The 20,356-nt window shown below is 41.4% G+C and overlaps 1 protein-coding gene across 5 annotated transcripts in view; it reads right to left on the reverse strand.

Annotated features, from left to right (window-relative positions):
- Pik3cb (phosphatidylinositol-4,5-bisphosphate 3-kinase catalytic subunit beta) overlaps nt 1-20,356 on the reverse strand; it is a 106,036-nt gene that overhangs the window by 48,116 nt on the left and 37,564 nt on the right. For all 5 annotated transcript variants that reach the window (XM_055629789.1, XM_055629786.1, XM_055629787.1 and 2 more), the window contains 5 exons: nt 19,247-19,472; nt 10,262-10,485; nt 7,368-7,547; nt 4,154-4,324; nt 2,791-2,868 (listed from right to left, as the gene is read on the reverse strand). In XM_055629789.1, the coding sequence (XP_055485764.1) occupies nt 2,791-2,868; nt 4,154-4,324; nt 7,368-7,547; nt 10,262-10,485; nt 19,247-19,472 (879 nt within the window). The remainder of the gene's footprint in view (nt 1-2,790; nt 2,869-4,153; nt 4,325-7,367; nt 7,548-10,261; nt 10,486-19,246; nt 19,473-20,356) is intronic.

The following is a 20,356-nucleotide window of genomic DNA, read 5'->3' on the forward strand; positions in this document are numbered from 1 at the left end:
AAGCATGCAAATGCTCTAAGATCCCTGGCACGTTCTCCTGGCATGCTATGCACCCCAAACCCCTACCCCATGATACGAAAGCCCTCTGGTAACTTGGCTTCTTCCCCTCCTTGACACTGTACTGGCCACTGGGGCCCTACTTCTCCTAGCACCCTGCCTCATCCAATTTCTAAACCATCAGATAAGTAGCATGACAAAAATCACCGCCAACCAGGTTCTGGTTCAGTGCCAAACAATTCCCCACATAGAGGCTGATGACTGTGATGATACCTACCCTTTATAAAACAAAAAAGGGGAGATGTGGGGCCAGTGAGCCATGCGACCAGGGGAGCTGGCCCAGAGCAAGAATGAGGTTGAGACATGTCCAAACCCCAGAACTCTCATGAGACTGGCAGGAGTAAGGAATGCTTCCCCCCTGCTCTGCATGTCCCAGTGCACGCTGCCTCGTGACCCCCACCTCTGCCATCCTTGATGTACCCTGGTGGCCAGGTTACAGGTTAAACTTCCTCTCTTTTTATCATGACATGTCCAGAAAGCATCTGGAATTCCTCCTCATGAAAATGAAACATTCCCTGCACCTCAGCCCCAGCCAATTATGTATGCTCACCCTACCCACTCCCCAAGGTTTACTTAGCCCTGTCCACCCCAGCACCCCAAATGAAGAGAGCGGTTTCACTGGAAACTGCCCCTAGAGAAGGTTGTTTCTCTGCTTCCTGTGCCCACCAACTCATCAGTGTGTGTGAGGAGGGGATACTTAACCTGTGCAAGGCCCAGCAGAGTTAAAGAACAACCAATACCAAGACAAAACAACTGATAAATTATCTTTGGAAGTCACATGATAGCCTACAAAAGTGAGGGATGAGGATGCAGCCCCAGCTTTACTGGTGAAAGTACCACACATGCATAATATAAAATATACATTATGCCCCAAAGGATCAGAGGCAGATTTGACTATATAAACTCTGCCCACATTACGTTTCCAGGGTCTAGTATAACCCTGCCTGGTTTAAATTCGTGATCCTCCTGCCTCCACCTCCTAAGCACTGGGGTTACAGACTCACAACACCATGCTTGATTTCTGCTTTTAAGAACAAACTCTACTGAACACTTACTACTCCACAGGAATGTCTAAGATATATTCAAAAGAGAGTAAAACAAACTACTGAATGCTTGATCATTAGTGACACTCAACAGATAAAAGAAATAAATACATCCCAAACATTCTTGCTGCCCATTCTATGTTTTTATGTGTCAGTTTAAACACAAAGGATAATTTTGAGGCTTGTGAATTAGATCTTCTGATGGCAAGAAGACCACAGGGTGGGGTGGGGGGCTGGAGAGATGGCTCAGTGGTTAAGAGCACTGTCTGCTCTTCCAGAGGTCCTGAGTTCAATTCCCAGAAGCCACATGGTACCTCACTATTTATAATAAGATCTGGTGTAGTACATGCCAGAAGAGGGCATGCCAACAGAGCCCTCATATATATTAAATAAATATTTTTTTTTCTTTTGGAAAAAAATAGAGCACAAGGAAAGATGAACATCTTTGTTTTTTCATCCTTTGTTGGAAAAGTCATGATATGCTTTTTACAAACGTTTTACTTCTCAGAGGTCAGAGAATATATAGGATAATCTAGAGGTGGAGTTACAGATGGTTGTAAGCTGCTATGTGGGTGCTGGGTACTGAAGCTGGGTCCTCTGCAAGCACAGAAGGTGCTCTTTGACATCGAGTCATCTCTCCGATCCTGTGATATACTTTTTAAGTTGGAGAAACAATACAGGCAGGAAGTGGTGGCATGTGCCTGTAATCCTAGGGCTTGGCAGGCAGGAGGCAGATCAGGAGTCCCAAGGTCATCTCTGCTACGGAGGGAGTGTGAGGCCCGTCTGAACTACAGGACAGCCTGTCTTTAAAAACAAAAAGGAAAAGAAGAAAAAAAGAAAGAAAGAGAAGAGGCCAGACATAGTGGTACATGCCTTCAATCACTCAGGAGGCAGAGGCAGGAGACCTCTGTGAGTTGGAGACCAGCCTGGTCTAGGGAGCAAGTTCTAGCAGGATAACTAGGTAGCCAGGACTACATAAATAAACTGTCTCAATTAAAAAATGAGAGAGAGAGAGAGAGAGAAGAGAGAAAGAAAAAAGTAATAAATATTTTAAATTAGAAGACAGATACCATTAAAACAGAAAACAGGCAAACTACAAGCTCGCTAGAAATACACAGTTTAAAAAGAAAGATTGAGCTGAGAATGAGAACAAGACAAAAGCCCTTATTGTAATACCAGCGTTCAAACAATATTTTTAAGCTGTACACATTTAAACTTTACTTCTAACATAACACAGCAAATGCTTACTACATCCAATAAATTATAGCAGGGTCATTAATCAGCACACATACACTTCTTTATGCCAAGTTCCTGACCTAAAACCAGAATTTCTTCTATGATATATACTAAGAAAATAATGTCAGGTTTTCCAATAAATCTCTAACTATTCAAATAGTTCTTTAAACTTAAAATGCTGTCAGGTACAGTAGTTAATGTCTCTGATCCAGCACTTAGTAGGTGAAGGCAGGAGGATCAGGAGTTCAAGATCAGCTTCAGCAACACAGCTAGCTTGAGGCGATGATAGACTGTATGAGCTCTGTCTCAAAAAAACAAGAGAGAAAGAATGCTCAATAGTTCAACAGTTTTATAACAAGCTGCCACACTTTATCTTTCGTACGTGATGGATAGGAATGATACCACACAGAGCTCATGAATTATCAAGATCATTCGACTCTTCACAAGTACTCACTTTTACGGATTCTTCTGTGTTAAGCTTATTTCCTTTCACCAAGACAATTTGGAAAGGGTTGTTGTTGTCCCAAACATGCTGTAAAAGAATGAAGTAAACACAGAGGCTTTTAAGTGAAAGAAACGAATACGACATGATAGCTGTGGTGGCTAGTCAGATGACCCAAACTATAGTCATCTGGGAGGACGAAACCTTAGTTGAGAAAGTGCTTCTATAAAATCTGGCTGGAGGCAAGCCTGTGGTGCTTTTTCTAGATTGATGTAGAAAGGGCCAGTCCACTGTGGGTGGTGCCGCCCCTGGGTTCCATAGGAAAGCAGGCTGGGCAAACCATGAGGAGTGAGCACTCCTTCAGCACCTCTCCATCAGCTCCTGCCATCAGGTTCCTGCATGGTTTGAGTTCCTGCCTTGACACCCCTCTCCCTCCCTCAGGAACCATGACACTGGATGTGTAAGCTAAATAAACCCTTTGCTCCTCAAGTTGCTTTTGGCTATGGTGTTTCATCACAATGGTAACCTAACTAAGACGCTAGCCATGGAGGTCTTCCAGTTCTTACATAGGGCAAATTTATGAAAACAGAGCTCTGATCGAACAATTAAAAATCACAAATATTTCCAGACAAGGTGGTGGATACCTTTCATCCCAAAACTCCAGAGGCAGAGACAGGCAAATCTCAAGTTTGAGGCAAGCCTGGCCTATGGAGCGAGTTTCAAGATAGCCAGGGCTATGCACAGAGAAACCCTGTCTTGAACTCCATTTCTCCCCCCTAAAAATCATAAATATCAAATTAAGCATTATAACTACTAGCACTTGATTTTGCTAAGAAATGAAGGGAGGCAGAGGGCAGAAAGGGGATGTGCTCAAATATATCTGTAATTCCAGCACATAGGAAGGTGGGGCAAGATAATTGCCTTGGGTCTAAATTAAATAAGAAGTTCTATGTCAGCCTGAGTCTACAGTGGATCATTGTTTTAACCCTCACATTCATCTCAAAACTATTCAGATTAAACTGATAGAAATTAAATAAACTGCAGTTAGAAAGCTGAAGCAAGCTTGTCACAGACCAAAGCTACAAGAAAGACTCAAAAAAAAAAAAAAAAAAAGAAACAAAACATAAATATACGGTCTGTGTCCTGTCTCAAGCTGATAAAGTATAATGTCTAGTCTGATAGTATTTGCTGAGAGAACACTAAAAATAGCATGCAGAAAAACAACTATTTTTCAAGTAAATGGCAAAGAGCTTTTAGCAAAGATGTTGATTTTCACAGAAGGAGAAGTGAGCAAAGGAAACAGGTCTGAGACTTAGCACACAAACTGAAAATCACATGGCTCTGGGGTTACCAAAGGCTGACACAGGAAACTTACGGAAATAACTCGTGTTTTCTTTGGTGGTAAAGGGAGAGGAAGGTTGGATGAGTTTCGGTTGATGGCAGCCTCTATAGCAATCATTTCTTGCTCATACATTTTCTTGATCTTACAACATTCCACAAGGATGAAATGGGGCAGGGTCCTATTCATTACACAATTTCGGATATACTGCAATAGCAAGAGAGACAAAGGAAGAGATTTTTAGGCAAGCACGTAAATCAACAAAGAAAATTAATCTGAATGACACTATACTAAATGTACAGTACATGTATATGCTACTCAATTCAGTATCAATAATGTAATCATTTAAATCACAACACAGGAAGGCTTGAGGCAGTGCACCAGTCACTGGCTACTCTTCTAGAGGACCTAGACTGGATTCCCAGCATCCACAAGGTGGTTCATAACTGCTAACTCCAGGTGCAGGAAATCCAGGGCCCACTTCTGGATTCTGTGGGCACTGCATATCACGGTGCATAGACATACATGCTGCTAAAACAGCCATACACATAATATAAAGATAATTTTAAAAATACTACAATACAGGAGGTGGTGAAATGGCTTAGTGGGTAAAGGCACTCGTCACCAAGCCTGATGACTCATGCTTACCCTTGACCTACATCGTGGTTCCAGAGAAACAATTCCCACTGCACACAAATATACACAAAACAAATGGCAGTGGTGGTGCATCCTTGTGGCGCACTGCTGGGAAACTAAAGTTAGGGACCACAAGTTTGAGGCCAGCCTGGGAAAACAGCCTCAAAAAACAAAGGTCTGAGGATGTAGTCTGGAGAGATGAATCCTCTGCCCAGCAGGTGCAAGGAACCCAGTCCAGTCCCCAGCACAAACAAACAAACAATCAACAAAGCCCCATCTACTGTTAATTGAGTGCCTAATTACCTAGGAATGGAGTGAGAGGGACACACACAGTATGGCTATTCTTCATCAAGAGACCAAGCGCCATTTCACAGTTCATGGCCATGAAAATCCAAAGGGTTAACTTATACACCCCATTATCTCTAAGACGCAAACATAAATTGATTTGTCTGATGCCCAAGTCATACTTTAGCTAATCTGCCAGGAATGGTATATGTGGTTCATTCCAGAGGACCTCTGAGGTAGCCCTTTTTCAGACAGGACTCTAGGTGAGCATTCCAGCAGTTTAGCCAGGAAAGACCTTCTGGTCTTTCAGCCTACGGCTCTATTTTATTTTCATAAAACTGGAGGATGCCTTGCAAGATAACAGAACATGAGGAAAAGAAGTTTGTGATTCCAGGTTGCTCACCAAGCACTTTTACTTTCTTCCTCCTCATCAGCCAGAGTTCAACTGCTTACTACCCCAAAGCTGTGCAGATAAACTGTAACTGTCCTTTGGCCCTCCTGAATCAGGGGCCACAGCAGAACCTTAACAAAGGGTATGAAATTCTGTTACCTGTTAAACTAATCTCAACCCACTTTCCTTTTGGACACTTGAAACAAGGTGTCACATAGCCTAGATTGGCTGGACTACAGAGCATGAGTGTGCTGCCACACCTGGCTTCAAATCTTTCCTTCCATACAAGTATCACTTTAATATTTGGCACCTGCCTAAGAAGGCAGGCGTGTTAGCTAGCTCACTCATATAGCTCAGCAGCTGGGAGGCTGATACAGGATTACTTCCCTGAGGGCTATAGAGTGGGGCCTTGGTCTCCTAAACACCAACACTTCCATAAAACAAAACAAAAGCCAAACAAACAAATGAGCAGGCTTTCTAGTGTTACACTGACCTCTCACATGGCTCTTACTCAAATGCTACTCCTTTAGCAACCACTTCTTAGTTCCCAAATCAATACACCTATCTTTATGTTCCTCGATGACGAAGCCAAGCATATATTCACAAAAAAGTCTTGAGCCAGGCCTGGTGGCACACAGCTTAGGCCCAGCACTCAGGAAGTAGAGGCAGAGGGGTCTCTGGGAGTTCCAGACCAGGATGATCTACATACATAGTAAGGTACAGGGCAGCCAGGAGACACAGCACACACAAAAAATAACACAACTTAAAGCGCAAATCTTGAGGGGAACAGGATAGTGTACTGTCTGCACTGTACGTCTCCGTGAACTCTACTTCACTCCAGAAACAACTTAAGGCAGCTTAATGTCTTGCAATGAGAGAGTGAGACCATGAGTTAACTGGTTTGTTTGCTTATTTATTTATGGACGGAGGGGAGAGTGCATGCAACACACCACGTGTGTAGAGGTCAGAAGACAATTTCCACTTCCACCTTATGGATCCCAGGGGTCAAAACTCAAGTTATCAGGCTTAGAAAAGCAAATACCCTGTACTCACAGAAGCGTCTTACTGGCCACTGTAGACAGAATATACTCAAAGAATTCAAACGATATACACACAGACACACACACACCAACTGGGACCTAACATTTGTAATCCTTCTCCCATATGTGGAAGTAATAAAAATAAAAAATATGACAAAGCAGTGAATGGGAAATTGACAATAGTAAAGCACATGCTCAAAATATAGAAGGTCCTGCGTTCAATCCCCCCTGCCCCCCAAAAACCCCTAGAAGAATCTTTTTCTTTTGAAACAGATTCAGTGCCATTATTATGGGTGCATGTGCAATGGGGGAGTGGGTACAAAGGCCATAGGATGGCTCTGTGGAGTCGGTTCTGTCCTTCCACCTTCACCTGAGTTCCTGGAACCAAATCCAGCTCCTCAGCACAGCTCAGCAACCACCTTAACCTGCTAAGCCATCTTGCTGGCCCTCAAATTTTTACTTTTTCTATGAGGTGCTTGTAAGTATCTATCTAAACAAGTAAGTTTTTTGTTTTTTTTTTTTTTTTTTTTACCTTCTTCAGAATATAACACTTGAATCACATTTGTATAAAAAGTAATGAGCAGCTATACAAAGCACACTGCTAGGAATTCATGCTCCAGGAAATAATGTTAAGCACTAAAATAATCCACAAACAGAGTGCAAACGCACTGACACATATTTACAGGCACAACCATTATGCCCCGAGCGAACCTAACTGCTAAAAAGTCAAACACCTGCCAAACATTAGTGATGATTACTTAGGGGCAGGGTCCAGTAACAGAAGCTTACTGTATAATCCTACAAAGCTTTCTGTAGCTCCCAGACACAGGCACTTCCTTAAAGTTGAGGAAGTTAAGGCATCGGTGCACACTGTTCTACTGACAGTCAATATACATACCTGGAACTGAATTAGTGGGTGCTCACCAAATACATACTCCACTCTCCCGCTTACTTGTAAAACATAGTCGTAGGGGCTAGCTTCATCTTCCTTTCCATGAATAGTCAAGCGTTTCTGGATTGCTAATTCATTTATCTTTATAGGATTCAAATTGGGAGACACTTGAAAACTAAATACATCCTAAAAAGAGGAAAGGCAGAAAACATGACACAGTTTGTATTTGGCTGGAAAACAATTGTGCTCAAATATTCAATATGCTAAACATGTACACACATATAATTTGTTTTCTGATAATTTATACATTAGGTTACTATATTCTGAGTGTCACAGCTCCCAAGGAAAAATTAGTATTTAGTTGAAGTGGCAAAGTGGCATTATCCTACAATCCAGGCACGTAGGAGATGGAGCCAGAAGGATCAGGCATTTGGGCCAGACTCAATACTTTCGATCTGTATAGTAAGTTTATTCTTTTGAAGAATATAAGGGATTTATACTCTATTGTTTGGAATCTTTGGTAATAGGAATATTTACTGGTCATTTAAAAAACATTAATTGAGAAGTAAAATGTCTAGTTTCTTTGAAGACTCAGTTGTATCATGTGATGTTTTGCTGGAAGCTGTCTTGTGAGAGGGCATGTGTTTTGCTGTGAACTGTCTCGTGGTAGGGGCGTGACTTCATCCAGCTGAAAGCATCCCTGGGTTGGCTTTGAGGACAGGATATATTTATGTAAGCCCACAAAGAGTGAGACAACACTTTTTGGATCAAAACCGCCGTGTTGGTCTTCTTCAACACTTCACTTCGTAGAACGATATGCTCCAGAGAACTTCTTGGGGCGTTCCAACTGAGTCTTGCAGCTGCCACTGAGTTGTCCAAATCTGCTGAATCATGCTGATTCATGTTGCTGTTTGGTGTTGGCATTTGGACTGATGGTATCCAGACAAGGAAGAATGGACACACCTCAAGGAAGTACTTCTAAAAAGGTCTACAATACCCTTTTCCTATTAACCTTCTTTCTCCTCTACCTCAGTGGACTGCAGAGGGTAGAAGCAGTTAAGAACCCTAGATAACGTAGGTTTGTTGAAAAAAATCTAAGCCTACAGAGAAGCCTCCTAGTTTTATGAAAAGCAAAACAAGGTGATATATGACTGTTTACTATTTCTTTATGCAAACATTTAAATATCATATTCATTTGTTTTACTTCAAAGAAAAAAAATCCCACACCCCAAATTAGCTGAAGTTTACTACTGGACAATAATCCAGTGGATAGTGTCTTATTTATTATTAATTAATAATTAATAGTGTCTTATTAATTATTAAACCTGTGGCTGGGATACTGCAGGCACTAGTTTTTCAAATGTTACTTTATTCGGGGGTTCCTTAAAGCTTATACCTCTCTTCCAACCCCCCCAACACCAGGGAGGGGAAAAAGAAGATTGTAAGGGAGAGAGGATATAGCCCTCTTTATTGCTTCCTGCTGGGCAGGGTTGTAGGATTATTTTGGGGGCAAGACCCATGTCTGTTGTCAGGATATCCAAAAGTCCAGATAACCAGCAAACCAGCAAGCCAGAAAGCCAGCAAGTGCAACAAGCAATCTTCCTCCATCTACTTCTACCCACTGTGCCTTCTTTTTCCTCTGAGCTACCATATTTGTATTCCTCAGAATTCAACTAATTTCGGCTGACAAAGCCCACTCTCCGCATGAGACTATTAACAGGTTCGGGCAAACTAAAATCCCCCAACATGTTTACATATAATAAACCAAAATGTCCACAGTAGGGTACAGTTCAGCAGCAGCCCACTGGCCTAGCATGATGTCTATTTATTGTTGTTATTTTGAGTTTTGGAGACAAGGTTTCTCAGTGCTGTCTTAGAACTTGCTGTGTAGACCGGGTTGGTCCTGAACTCAGAGAGTTGCTGCTTCTGTCTGACCCTGGAAATAAATATGTGCACTACTATGCCCTGCCTGGGTTTTGATGACCAGCACAGACAAAAAAAAAAAAAAAAAAAAAAAAGCCTATATGGGTAATTGGTAAGAAAAGATATATAACTTATTATTAATCCATAAATTAATGATTTCTGTCCAATTTTACAAACGTAAAGAGAGAGCTGCTGGGCACTGAACCTAGAGTGGTGTGTATACTACTACTTCTGAGCTACACACACAAACAACATCAACCAAAACAACAATGGGGGTTAGAGCTGTAGTTCAAGGGTCTGCTGGCAAGCATGAAGCCATGGATTCAAATCCTAGTGCTGCACCTGCAACGCCAGCAGTGGAGACAAGCAGATATGGATCAAAATTTAAAGGTCATTCATGAGACCTGACTCAAAAAAAAAAGGTAGCAATGGAAAAAAGAGATCATGTTCACTAGGCTTTTTCCCCCTTCTCTGCTATTTAAAATACCTCTTTAAGAAGCTAGAGACAGAATGCTCAGCAGTAAGAAACACTGGCTGTTCCTCCAGAGGGCCTGAGTTCAATTTCCAGCATCTACATGGCAGCTCACAACTGCCTGTAACTGCAGTTCTAGGGGATCCAACGCCATCTGGCCTCTGTGGAGACCAGGCAGGTAGTACACATATATGCAGGCAAAAAGCTCACACATGTACAGTAAAACAAAAATGAGATGTCACCTTAAATTTTCTATTCTTTTAGAACTGCAAAACGCAGTTAAACAGTACAGTCTGACAGCTCATTTCTATACTATTATAACGCACGGAAAACTGTACAAAGGCTATCACTTTAGAGAGTCCTATGCAGTTACAAACTAAGCACCGACTCCACAAGTTCTCTTTGTAGTAGTACTTTCTAAGCAAGTGCTTCCAGGAATGGAGCAGTAGTCTGGTAAAACAAGAGACTCACCACAAAATAACGTAAATATTATACCAAGCACTACCTGGCTGTTTTCAAAATGCACAGCTACGATCAGCTTTCCTCCGTAAAGTTTATCTTCCAGGTTCTCCAGGACAGATGTCTCATGCTCAGGGGGATATGTGTGCTTTAGCCAGTCAATCCAAGACAGCCCCACTAGAGACTGAATCTTGTCCTCACTGAATTTGCGCATTTTTCTTCTAAATTCGTTCACTTCAGGATCCTTCAAGGCATCAAATTCATGAAGACCTAAAGGAATTTTGTAAAGATGTCAGTTTTTTAGTAGCTAATAATAATCAAAAAAAAGAAGAATATCACAAAATATCTTCAATACAAACTAACTTGGATATCTGACTTTTACCAAGCAGATAAAACAACAAAAAACTACATGGGAGATGACAAACACACAGATAAAATGAGTCTTGTGTATAAAATACAAATGCTGTGGGATCTCTAGAACATAAATTTATTAACATTATGTAGAACTATAGATGGGCTATCAGTCTTATAACCATCAAAACCGGGCATGCTGTAATACTGGTAGAATTTGGGGTTGAGGACAGAAGAGCTGCTAGAAGTTTCAGAACAGCCAGTGCAACACAGTAAACATATACTCTCAAAAGTAAAAATGTTTTTACTTTTTTTAAAAAAATTATGAGAGGACCCTAACTAAAATGTTCAATCCCCATCCTGAAAGGCAAAGAGGATGTACATCAGAAGAAAACGAAAATAGGAAACAACCTCGGAACCCGCTACAGAGGGCCTCTGAAAGCCAGAAGAAAACAGGAAACCACCTTGAAACCTGCCACAGAGGGCCTCTAAAGCTTCTGCAGTATAGACTGTCAAAGCAGATGCTGAGCCTGATGGCCAACTGATGGGCAGAGTGAATGGAATTTTATGTAAGAAGTGGGAAATAGTAAGAGCTGGAGGGAACGGGAACTCCACAAGCAGAGCAACAGAACAAGATAATTTGAACACAGGGAACTTCCCAGAGACTCCTACTCCAACCAAGGACTATTTGTGGAGATGACCTGGAACCCCTGCACAGGTGTAGCCCATGGCAGTTCAGTGTCCAAGTGGGTTACATAGTAATGGGAAGAGGGACTGCCTCTGACATAATCTGATTGGCCTGCTCTTTGATCACTTCCCCCTGGGGGGGAGCAGCCTTACCAGGCCACAGTAGAGGACAATGCAGCCACTTTTGATGAGAACTGATAGACTAAGATCAGAAAGAAGGAGAGGAGGACCTCCCCTATCAGTGGACTTGGGGAGTGGCATGCATGCAGAAAGGGGAGGGAGGGTGGGATTGGCAGGGGAGGAGGGAGGGGCTTATGGGGGGATACAAAATGAATAAAGTGTAATTAATAAAAAATAAATAAAAGATTTAAAAAAAATTATGAAAATTATTTTTCATAATAAAAAACGAAAGTTATAATACACATGACAAAAGAATCATAGATTTTCCTGCATAGTCTTATATACCTGTAAAAAATAAAAAAATAAAAAATTACTGAGCTGGGTACAGGGGCCCATGCCTGTAATCCCAGCACTCAGGTAGGCAGAGGCAGGCAGATCACTGTGAGTTTGAGGCCAGCCTGATCTACAAAGGACAGCCAAGGATACATAGAGAAACCCTGTCTCAGAAAAGAAACAAAAAGCATTACTGTAAATTAGCTGTGGATGACCTATATAATTTTAGTAGAAACATTTGGACCCCTAGCTGACACATATGCCCCAGGATAGCTATGAATGTGGCCCAACAGAAAACATCATGAAGAATTTGGGGGAGGGGGGTGACGTCTGCATAGTTCCTGAGCATAAACTCTGTAGGTTTAAGACTGTGTCGCCTACAATGGGAATTCTTAGAGTGCACAGTTAACATTCTTCTGTTCACAGTAATAGCTATTACAGTGTTGGAAAGAGAAATGAGCACCCAACAGCAAAAATCAAACCTTTTACTACATCTAATCCATGTCTTTTCTTGGTGGGGCAGTGATATTTGAGACAGGATTTTACCACATTCCCAGGCTGCTCTCAAATTCAAATTCAAGGCAATCCTCATGCCTTGGCCTGCCTGCTAAAATTGCTGGGTGCGCCGCCATCCTCAGCTCTAGAAACCTTCTGAATGTCTGCCGATTGTCTACCTGTCTGTTTCTGCAGTCCTAACCTAATCCTAGCCCTCAGCACCCTCCATCAGCAACTATCACAATTTTCACAGATTCCTTGTTGTTGTTTTTTAAGTTACACATGTTTACTGATTTGGTGGGAGAGAAGAGACAGGCAGGCAGGCAGGCAGACACACACACACAGGAGCACACAACTCAGAAGACGATTTGTTGGAAATGCTCTCTCCTCCTACCATGTGGGTACTGGGAATCAACCTCAGGCTATCCTGTTTCCAGGGTCTTTATGACAACGAACAACAGCCTTAGCATGAAGGCCTAAACTCTCCAATCTCTCACTCCAAGCAAGCTTTCTACAATGCAAATCTGATGTTACTTCCCATTTAAATTCTTTCAATAGAAAATTTCCCAGAATGGGACTAGGGGATAGGGCTCGGCTGCTAAGGGTGTGCACTCCTCTTGCAGAGGTCCAAATCTGCTCTCAGCACCTACTTTGGTGGGGAGGGACTCACAACTACCTGTAACTCCAGCTCCAGACGACCTGGCACCTGCACTCTCATACACATACCCAAATACAAACACAGAATTTAAAAATAAACTTTTCAAAAAAAATTCCTCAGGGAACAGAGTAGGAAGAGTGTTCAATTCACTAACTGGGCCAAGAGGATGTATGTTCACAGGGCCTGATGGAGAGGAACTTGGAGGACGGGGCTCACAGCTGAGCTGGTGGCACCCCAGTCTTCAGATTCAAAGGGGCCTCTGCAATGTCACTATCCTCTTTGGAGAGCTTTTCTTGTGCAAAGGTTTAACTTTTGCCCATTCTCCTGAATTATCAGAAAAAAGATTCCAGCCCAACCAAGATGAAATGAATCCTTCCACACTGATGAATACCCAGGGTCCATTTGCTCCACTGAAATTACAAATGGGGTTTAAGGCATCGTAGCAGGCTCGGTGTCCTCCATGTCTTTCAAGCTCAAACATTTCACAGGATCTGAGGGGTAAAGGCAGGACTGCTGATTTTGGAGCTATTCTTGATGACCCGTCACAAAGTGAATGAACGAGACAAACGCTTCTCTGAAGAATAGAAACTGTTCACTGTAAAGCAGCATGATGCTCATGAATGGGAAAGGCACCCTGCTACAGTCTTGTTATAATGACACATGAAAAGGAAGTAGAGGGGAGTCAGGGGCTCCCAAGAGCTTAAGCAGTAAATCTCGAACTTTTCTGATAACTCTCCCTGCTCTGAGCTACTGTGTACCTAAATAGTCTATACTGCTTATCCTTTCGGACTCTTTCAACAACTATTATCAATTCTTGTTAGTCTTCACGAAGGCCATCTCTGTATGACATTCCCTTTTGCTCGCCTTTCCTATAAACCCCTTCATTTGCAAAACTCCTCAGCACTGAAACCGGTTTAGAATTACTCCCCAAGCAGCCGTCCTCAATTTACTTAAGATGACCCTTTGTGACTTGGCAGGGTACTCACTGCCTTCTAGTGTCTCCTAATCCCTTACTTCCCACAGTGAAGTTCCATATTTACAAATTCAATATAAACTGGGTGTGGTGACACACACCTTTAATCCCAGCACTCAAGGAGGCAGAGGCAACAGGATCTCTGAGTTCCAGGCCAGCCAAGGCTACAAAGAGAATCTTGAAAAAACAAACAACAATAAAAAAAAAAAAAAAATCAAAACAACAAAAAAAGATTCAATATACATTGAAGAACGGAAATCACTACTGATCTATTAACAATTTCTTCTTTGATACAAATGTGTAAGGGTTTATGCACATACGTGCACATAAACCAGTGGGGGCCAACAGACAATTCCACGTCTGCCCGAGTACGGGGATTACCAGCAATTGCTCGGGGTGTTGTTGTTGTGTGTGTGTTTGTCTGCTGGAACAGTGTCTCTTAGATAGTTCTGGTTGTCCTGGAAATTGCTATGTAGACCAGGCTGGCTGGTCAAACTCACAAAGAGTCTCCTCCCATGCCTTTGCCCGACAGTGCTGGGATTAAAGGTACATACTACCACTCCTAGCCTGCGCACATTCTTTTTATAAAGTAATGCTGCATGAATTTTGAGAACCACTGAAAAAAATCTTTCAAAAGTAAAGTTTGGGGCCAGCAAGATGGCTCACTAAGAGATACTTAAGGGAGGACGCTTGCCGCCAGGGCTGATGGCCTAAATTTCATTCCTGGAGCCCACATGGTGGAAGGAGAGAATGGACTCCTATAACCTGTTCTCTGACCTCCACATGTGCACAAACAAGCACACACATAAACAAATGCAAAAATGCTTCATTGAGCGAGGGAGATAGCTCAATGGGTCAAAGTAACAGTTGTAGAAGATCTTGTCCTCTGACTCCACACAAAGTACAACACAAGTTTAATTTTTTTTAAATTTAGGGGCTAAGGTTAAGTAAGCATGGTGGCACACTTGTGAGGCAAAACCAGGTCGATCTCTGTGAGTCCAAGATCAGCCTGTTCTACATAGTAAGCACCAGCCAGCCAGAAGAACATAGTGAGAACTCTGCCTTTAAATTTTTATAATATTATTATTATTTAAATGGGGGGGGGACAGGCATAGTGGCAAATATCTGAGGAATTTAGAAAATAAAAGCAGTACGATCTCAAATTTAAGGCTAGGTAGGTCTATATAAGCTAGTTCAAGGTCAGCCTGAGTGGCATAGCAAGACTGTGTCTCAAAAATGATACTACTACATGCTAGTGTTCTCGGTATCAGGAGGCACTCTGTATGCTATCAAAGGAGAAAGGTAAATGGCAACCCAGCTACAAACCCCTCAATCTATAATGGTGCCCTGCTTGCAAGGCAAGCTAGTGAAACAGAAGCACAAAGCTTGTAGGAGTAACCAACCAATATCTGATTTTATTGAAGCCCCCCTTCATGAGATGAATCCTACACCCTATACTGCTTAGGTGACTAAGAACCTGAGACCAGGTAGTCTAGAGACCTGGGGAAAACCAAATATTACTGTTCTACTAAAGAAACATAGCAATAAAATTGCTAGTTATATTCCTAATTATATTCTGCTATACTGATTGATCAGTGCTTTGTCCAGAGATCTTCAGGAACACTTCCTCCTGCAACAGATGGGAAAAAAATGCAGGGACCACAGCCAGACAATATGCAGAGCGTAAAAGAGACCTTGAAACACTCATCCCTAAACAGTATGTCTCCATAAAATCCCTCTCCTCAGGGCTCAGGGAACCCTGCAAAAAACCTGTTGGAAAGAATGTAAGATCCAGAGAGGAAGGAGGACACCAAGAAAACAAGGACCTCTAAACAGCAGGACCGAGACACAGATGAACCCACAGAGCCTGAGACAGCATGCACAGGGCCTGCATGGCTCTGCACCGGATGCCGTCCTAGAGCTGAGAGGAGAGGTGGACACATGTCCCGTCCCTAACCCAGGAGCCTTCTCCAACTGATAACCACTAGCAAATGAAAATTTAGTTTTCTACAAGGAAGTCTCACCAGGGAAACAAACTACTCCCCATGGTAGGCTGCGTGTCCAGCTGTAAATGGCCAAAAAAAAAAAAATCCTGAAGTCAATGGCATCTTTGTCTTTGGAGGTTCTTTGTCTCCTAATGTTGTATCAGACCTGTTTTGTTTTTTTTTTTTTTTTTTTAAGCCTTACAGGTCATTTGTATATATTATGGCATTCCTGTGTGTGTGAGAAAGAGAGAGAATACTTTTTCTTTGACTTTTTCTTCTCTTTGCCCTATTTCCAATTGGTTTGTTTTATCTTATTATATCCCTTATTTTATTATCCTTTAGATGCCTTTTTGTTTTCTAACAAAACAGAAAGGTGATGGAAGATGAGGATAAACTGGGTGGAGGAAGGGAGCAAAACTAGAACATATTGTATGAAAAAAATCAATTTCAAAAAATAAAATTAATAAATTTTTTTAAAACTTTAAAAGCTATAAAAACAAATAAAAGCTTGGGACTGGAGAGTAATTCAGAGATGAGCTTGCCTAGCATTAATGAGGCTTTGGGTTTGATTCCCAGGACCAACACTGACAGAAAAAAACATATGCCATTAATAACTTAAGCTAAGTAATTTAAACTTAATTTTCTATATACTTTCTCCTATGAAAATTATTTTTAAAAAAGTGTATTCATATAGACGAACATTATACTTAAAAAGCATGAGAAAACAGTTCGGTCACACTAAAAATATTACTACACTCCTACAGACCGCCAGGCAAGCTGGCAAGTGACCAGTCTCCATCGGCACTAGCGAGTATAGCCATGGGAGGCCCAAGCACGCACAGAGTGGGAGCAGATGCCAGGCCTGGGGAGGGGAGGGGTGCTGGGTGATGATGATCCCAGGGCCGGGCACATCAAGCCAGCACTCTGGCATTAGCCCCACAGCTCTCTTGGGAAATGCTGATTCTGAGACAAGGGCTCACCAAGCTGCAAGGCTGCCTTTAAGGCTTCAACGTGTGATCTTCCTTCCCTGGTCTGCTGGGACTATAAACCTCTGAAACCATTCTCTTCAGACTGCTGATAAAACTGTCTGGCTATGATTCTACTTTACTGGGTGCTGTAGAAAACAAGGCAGTGGAGCATACATTCACAGGAGGGAGAAGCCAGAGCACAAAGAGCAACTTGGTAAATAATTATTTAGGATAAACAGTAAAGAAAACATGAAGCACATCATCCTAGAGGAAACGGTATTTTTAGCCTGCTCAGGGCAGTTCTGCTGTAAAAGTTCTATTGTTTTCTTTGGACAGAGGAGGCAGCAACCTTGTTCCTGAAGTTAAACTGAAGTAATTGTTTATTGTTTTCTCAGGAGGCATGACCTCACCCAGCCCTGGATACAGTCATTATGGACAGACCAGCAACTGCAGACATGGCCTCGTTAGGTAGGAAGAGTGAGGACTTGTTCTGAAACAGACTTCCTACATAAAAACTTTTAGCGTATGATCTTAAAGAATTGCCAGATCCCCTAAAAATAAATACTTATAAACAGCTAAGAGCATATAAACTGCTTAATTTGTGCTATAAGTACCGTTTACATCTTGATCAACCTGAAGAGCACATTACACAAAACACAGATGCAGTAAGTCACAAGACACTGCGTGAACCGCAGCATCTATAGCTTTGTAGCACACCCTCATGCTGTGGTGGCTGGAGTCCGGGCTGAGATGAGAAGACGAAACTCTGCTCAATCACTGTATTCGAAGACACAGTTTAGCCCAAGCATATCCTATGTAATATTTGCATTTCCTACATTTTTATTTGCTAAATTTACAGGCTTAGGAACAGTTAGTGGTAGCTAGTTAATCTACATCTAAGATTAAAATGGCCATTAAGAGTAATCTAAGTTTTGGGGCTACAGGATGGTTTAGTGGGTAAAGATGCTGACCACCAAGCCTTAAGACCCCAGTTCAATTCCCCCCAGAACACAGTTGATGGAAAACCAGCCAAAACTTTGTCCTCTGACTTACACACAGAGAGAGTTAAGCAAGCACTCACACATAACTAACTAAATACATACATACATACATACATACATACATACATACATACATACATACATAAATGTGATAAAGCAACTTGGAGTGCTACGTAAGCACCTTACTGAGTTCTTCCCTCCACTCTAAAGAAAAAAAATACCTTAAAGGGGGGAGGGGCACTGTATTGTGCTACTATAGTGAATCTCAGCAAAGCAGGTAGTCAATCAAATCCAAAAAGCTCCAGGACTTTCTGATTTGGAATTAATCTTCCCAAGTCCTAGCCTTAGCAACCCCATCTAAATCAGATCAGTACTTTCTCTAAAGCAAGATGTTGACAGACATTAAATATTTTCTGCTAAGATTTCTATAGCAAAAAAAGAATTTACTCTTCTATGTCCTTAAATTTCTCCAGAAATTATTTTCTTTTTGTCACAGGGTCTTGTCTAGCTAGCCCTTGACTAGTTTCTAGCTTGCCATGTAGTTGAGGATGACTTTGAACTCCTGACCCTTCCAGCAGTTCATGCATGCCAGGCAAGTATCCTACCAACTAAGCCCCTTCTGACATCTTCTGCCCCTAGAAATAATTTAAGGAATCAGGGACATATCTTTATTTGATACAAAAATAACATCTAATTAAAAACAAGCTCAATGAAAGAGCAAAAATCTGCCAAGAACACGAGTTAATTTATAGAAACATTAATCAACATATGGTCTTAATTGGTAAACAATGACCTATAAAATAGTTCATATTATGTGAGGATTATGGGTAGTTCATTAAAAAAAAATAAAAATCATCTATTAAGAAAGGATTTCTCAGCCAAGTAAAGCAGTGCGTGCCTCCAATATATCTGCACCCATGAGGCTGAGGCAGAAGGGTATCAATTTCAACTTGTCTGAGACAGAGTCTCATTATATTTAACTTCCCGGCTGGCCTCTAACTCACAGAGTGCTGGGACTACAGGAATGCATCATGACACTCAGTGAATCGCAATTTCAAGACCTCAGCTTGTCTACATGGTGAGACAGAAACCAATCTGGGCCATTATATATGACCATCTGTTGGGGGAATTTCTCAAATTATATGAAGCAAACAAACAAACAAAAACACAAAAAAACAATTATTTCTTTCCCATTAAATACCAATTCTTTTGTAAAATAAAAATAAATCTATGGTAAAGAAAGAGACATAAAATGCAAGCCCTTGGATTTTGTAATGGCAACATTACATTGCTAGAGCTGTGTCTAAACATTCACCCTTCAGCTCTACACATACCTTATTCTCCAACCCTCAACATGCCAGTCTATGAACTAAACGTTGAGACTAATACCTTAGAATACACTTACATGTTAACACACAGAACAAAGATAAAGAATTCATACTGAAAACTTTTTAAATTACCTTTTCCAATAAGGACTCCAATTTTTGAGTCCAATTTTTCTGCTGGGTCACAACTTCTAGTCACTAGTTTGAGAACTGGAAGAAAAGGTCTAACATCACAAAGTCTTCGTGTTTCATCTTCAAGTTCCTCATATACAGCAGTTTGATTCACACATGCAAACATATAGGAGTCAATGTCCATAAGGAGGTTAAACATTGGGTAATTGTGAACTTGCTTCCATAACATCTGCAGGGAAAAACAGTAAGATTTACCTGGAATACTGCCACATGTATAAAAGATATATATATATGAATACCTATTAGCACAGTTTGCAAAAGTCAGAACTCATGGGGCTAGAGGTAACTCTGCAATTAACTACAATGGCTAAAAGCCAGGCATGGTGATGCATGCCTACAATCCCAGTGCTCTGAGAGGCAGAGACAGGTGGATCTGAGTTCAAAGGCCAGGGACGGGAGAGGCCACCTTACTCGGTGACAGAGAGGGAAGCAGAGAGAAAATCAGCCCAAGAGTAAAAAATGCCCTTTCTTTGAGAACAGCCAGGAGATGAACACATCCTACAGGTTGCCCTTGAACTGCCTGAAGCGAAATTGAAAGCTGCTCAGAAATTCAACCATCAGAAGCTCAGCAGTGGGTCTCCAGCTGGCTCCTGCTGGGTATTTGTACACCCTGATTTGATGGTGTTTTGCTAGCTCACATGCCACTTGTTCTTTTACTTTTGTTTGCTATATACTTAATAAACTCGTTCATTCTAAACCAAAAGTACAATTATTACAGATATTCTCCTGATGATACAAAACAGCAAATTAAAATAGGTTATATAGGGAATTGTTGAGCATAGCACACAAGACATGTAAAGAAAATTGCCCGTATAGATTAAGAGCCAATGATATTTAACATTCCTAAAAATAACTTTGAATAAAAAACAAAAAACAAGATTGATCGGAGTGTGGTAGAATGGGTCTGTAATCCCAACACTTAAAGCAGAGTCAGGAGAAACAAAAATTCAAGGTTATCCTCCACCGTAAGTCCAAAGCCGGCCTAAACTATAAGAAATTCTAAAAATGTCTGAACTATAAATCTTAATGTCATACATATTTCCTAATTTAAAA

The sequence above is a fragment of the Psammomys obesus genome, unplaced genomic scaffold (assembly GCF_907164565.1).
Source record: "Psammomys obesus unplaced genomic scaffold, mPsaObe1.curated_primary_1811, whole genome shotgun sequence".
NCBI lineage: Eukaryota > Metazoa > Chordata > Mammalia > Rodentia > Muridae > Psammomys > Psammomys obesus.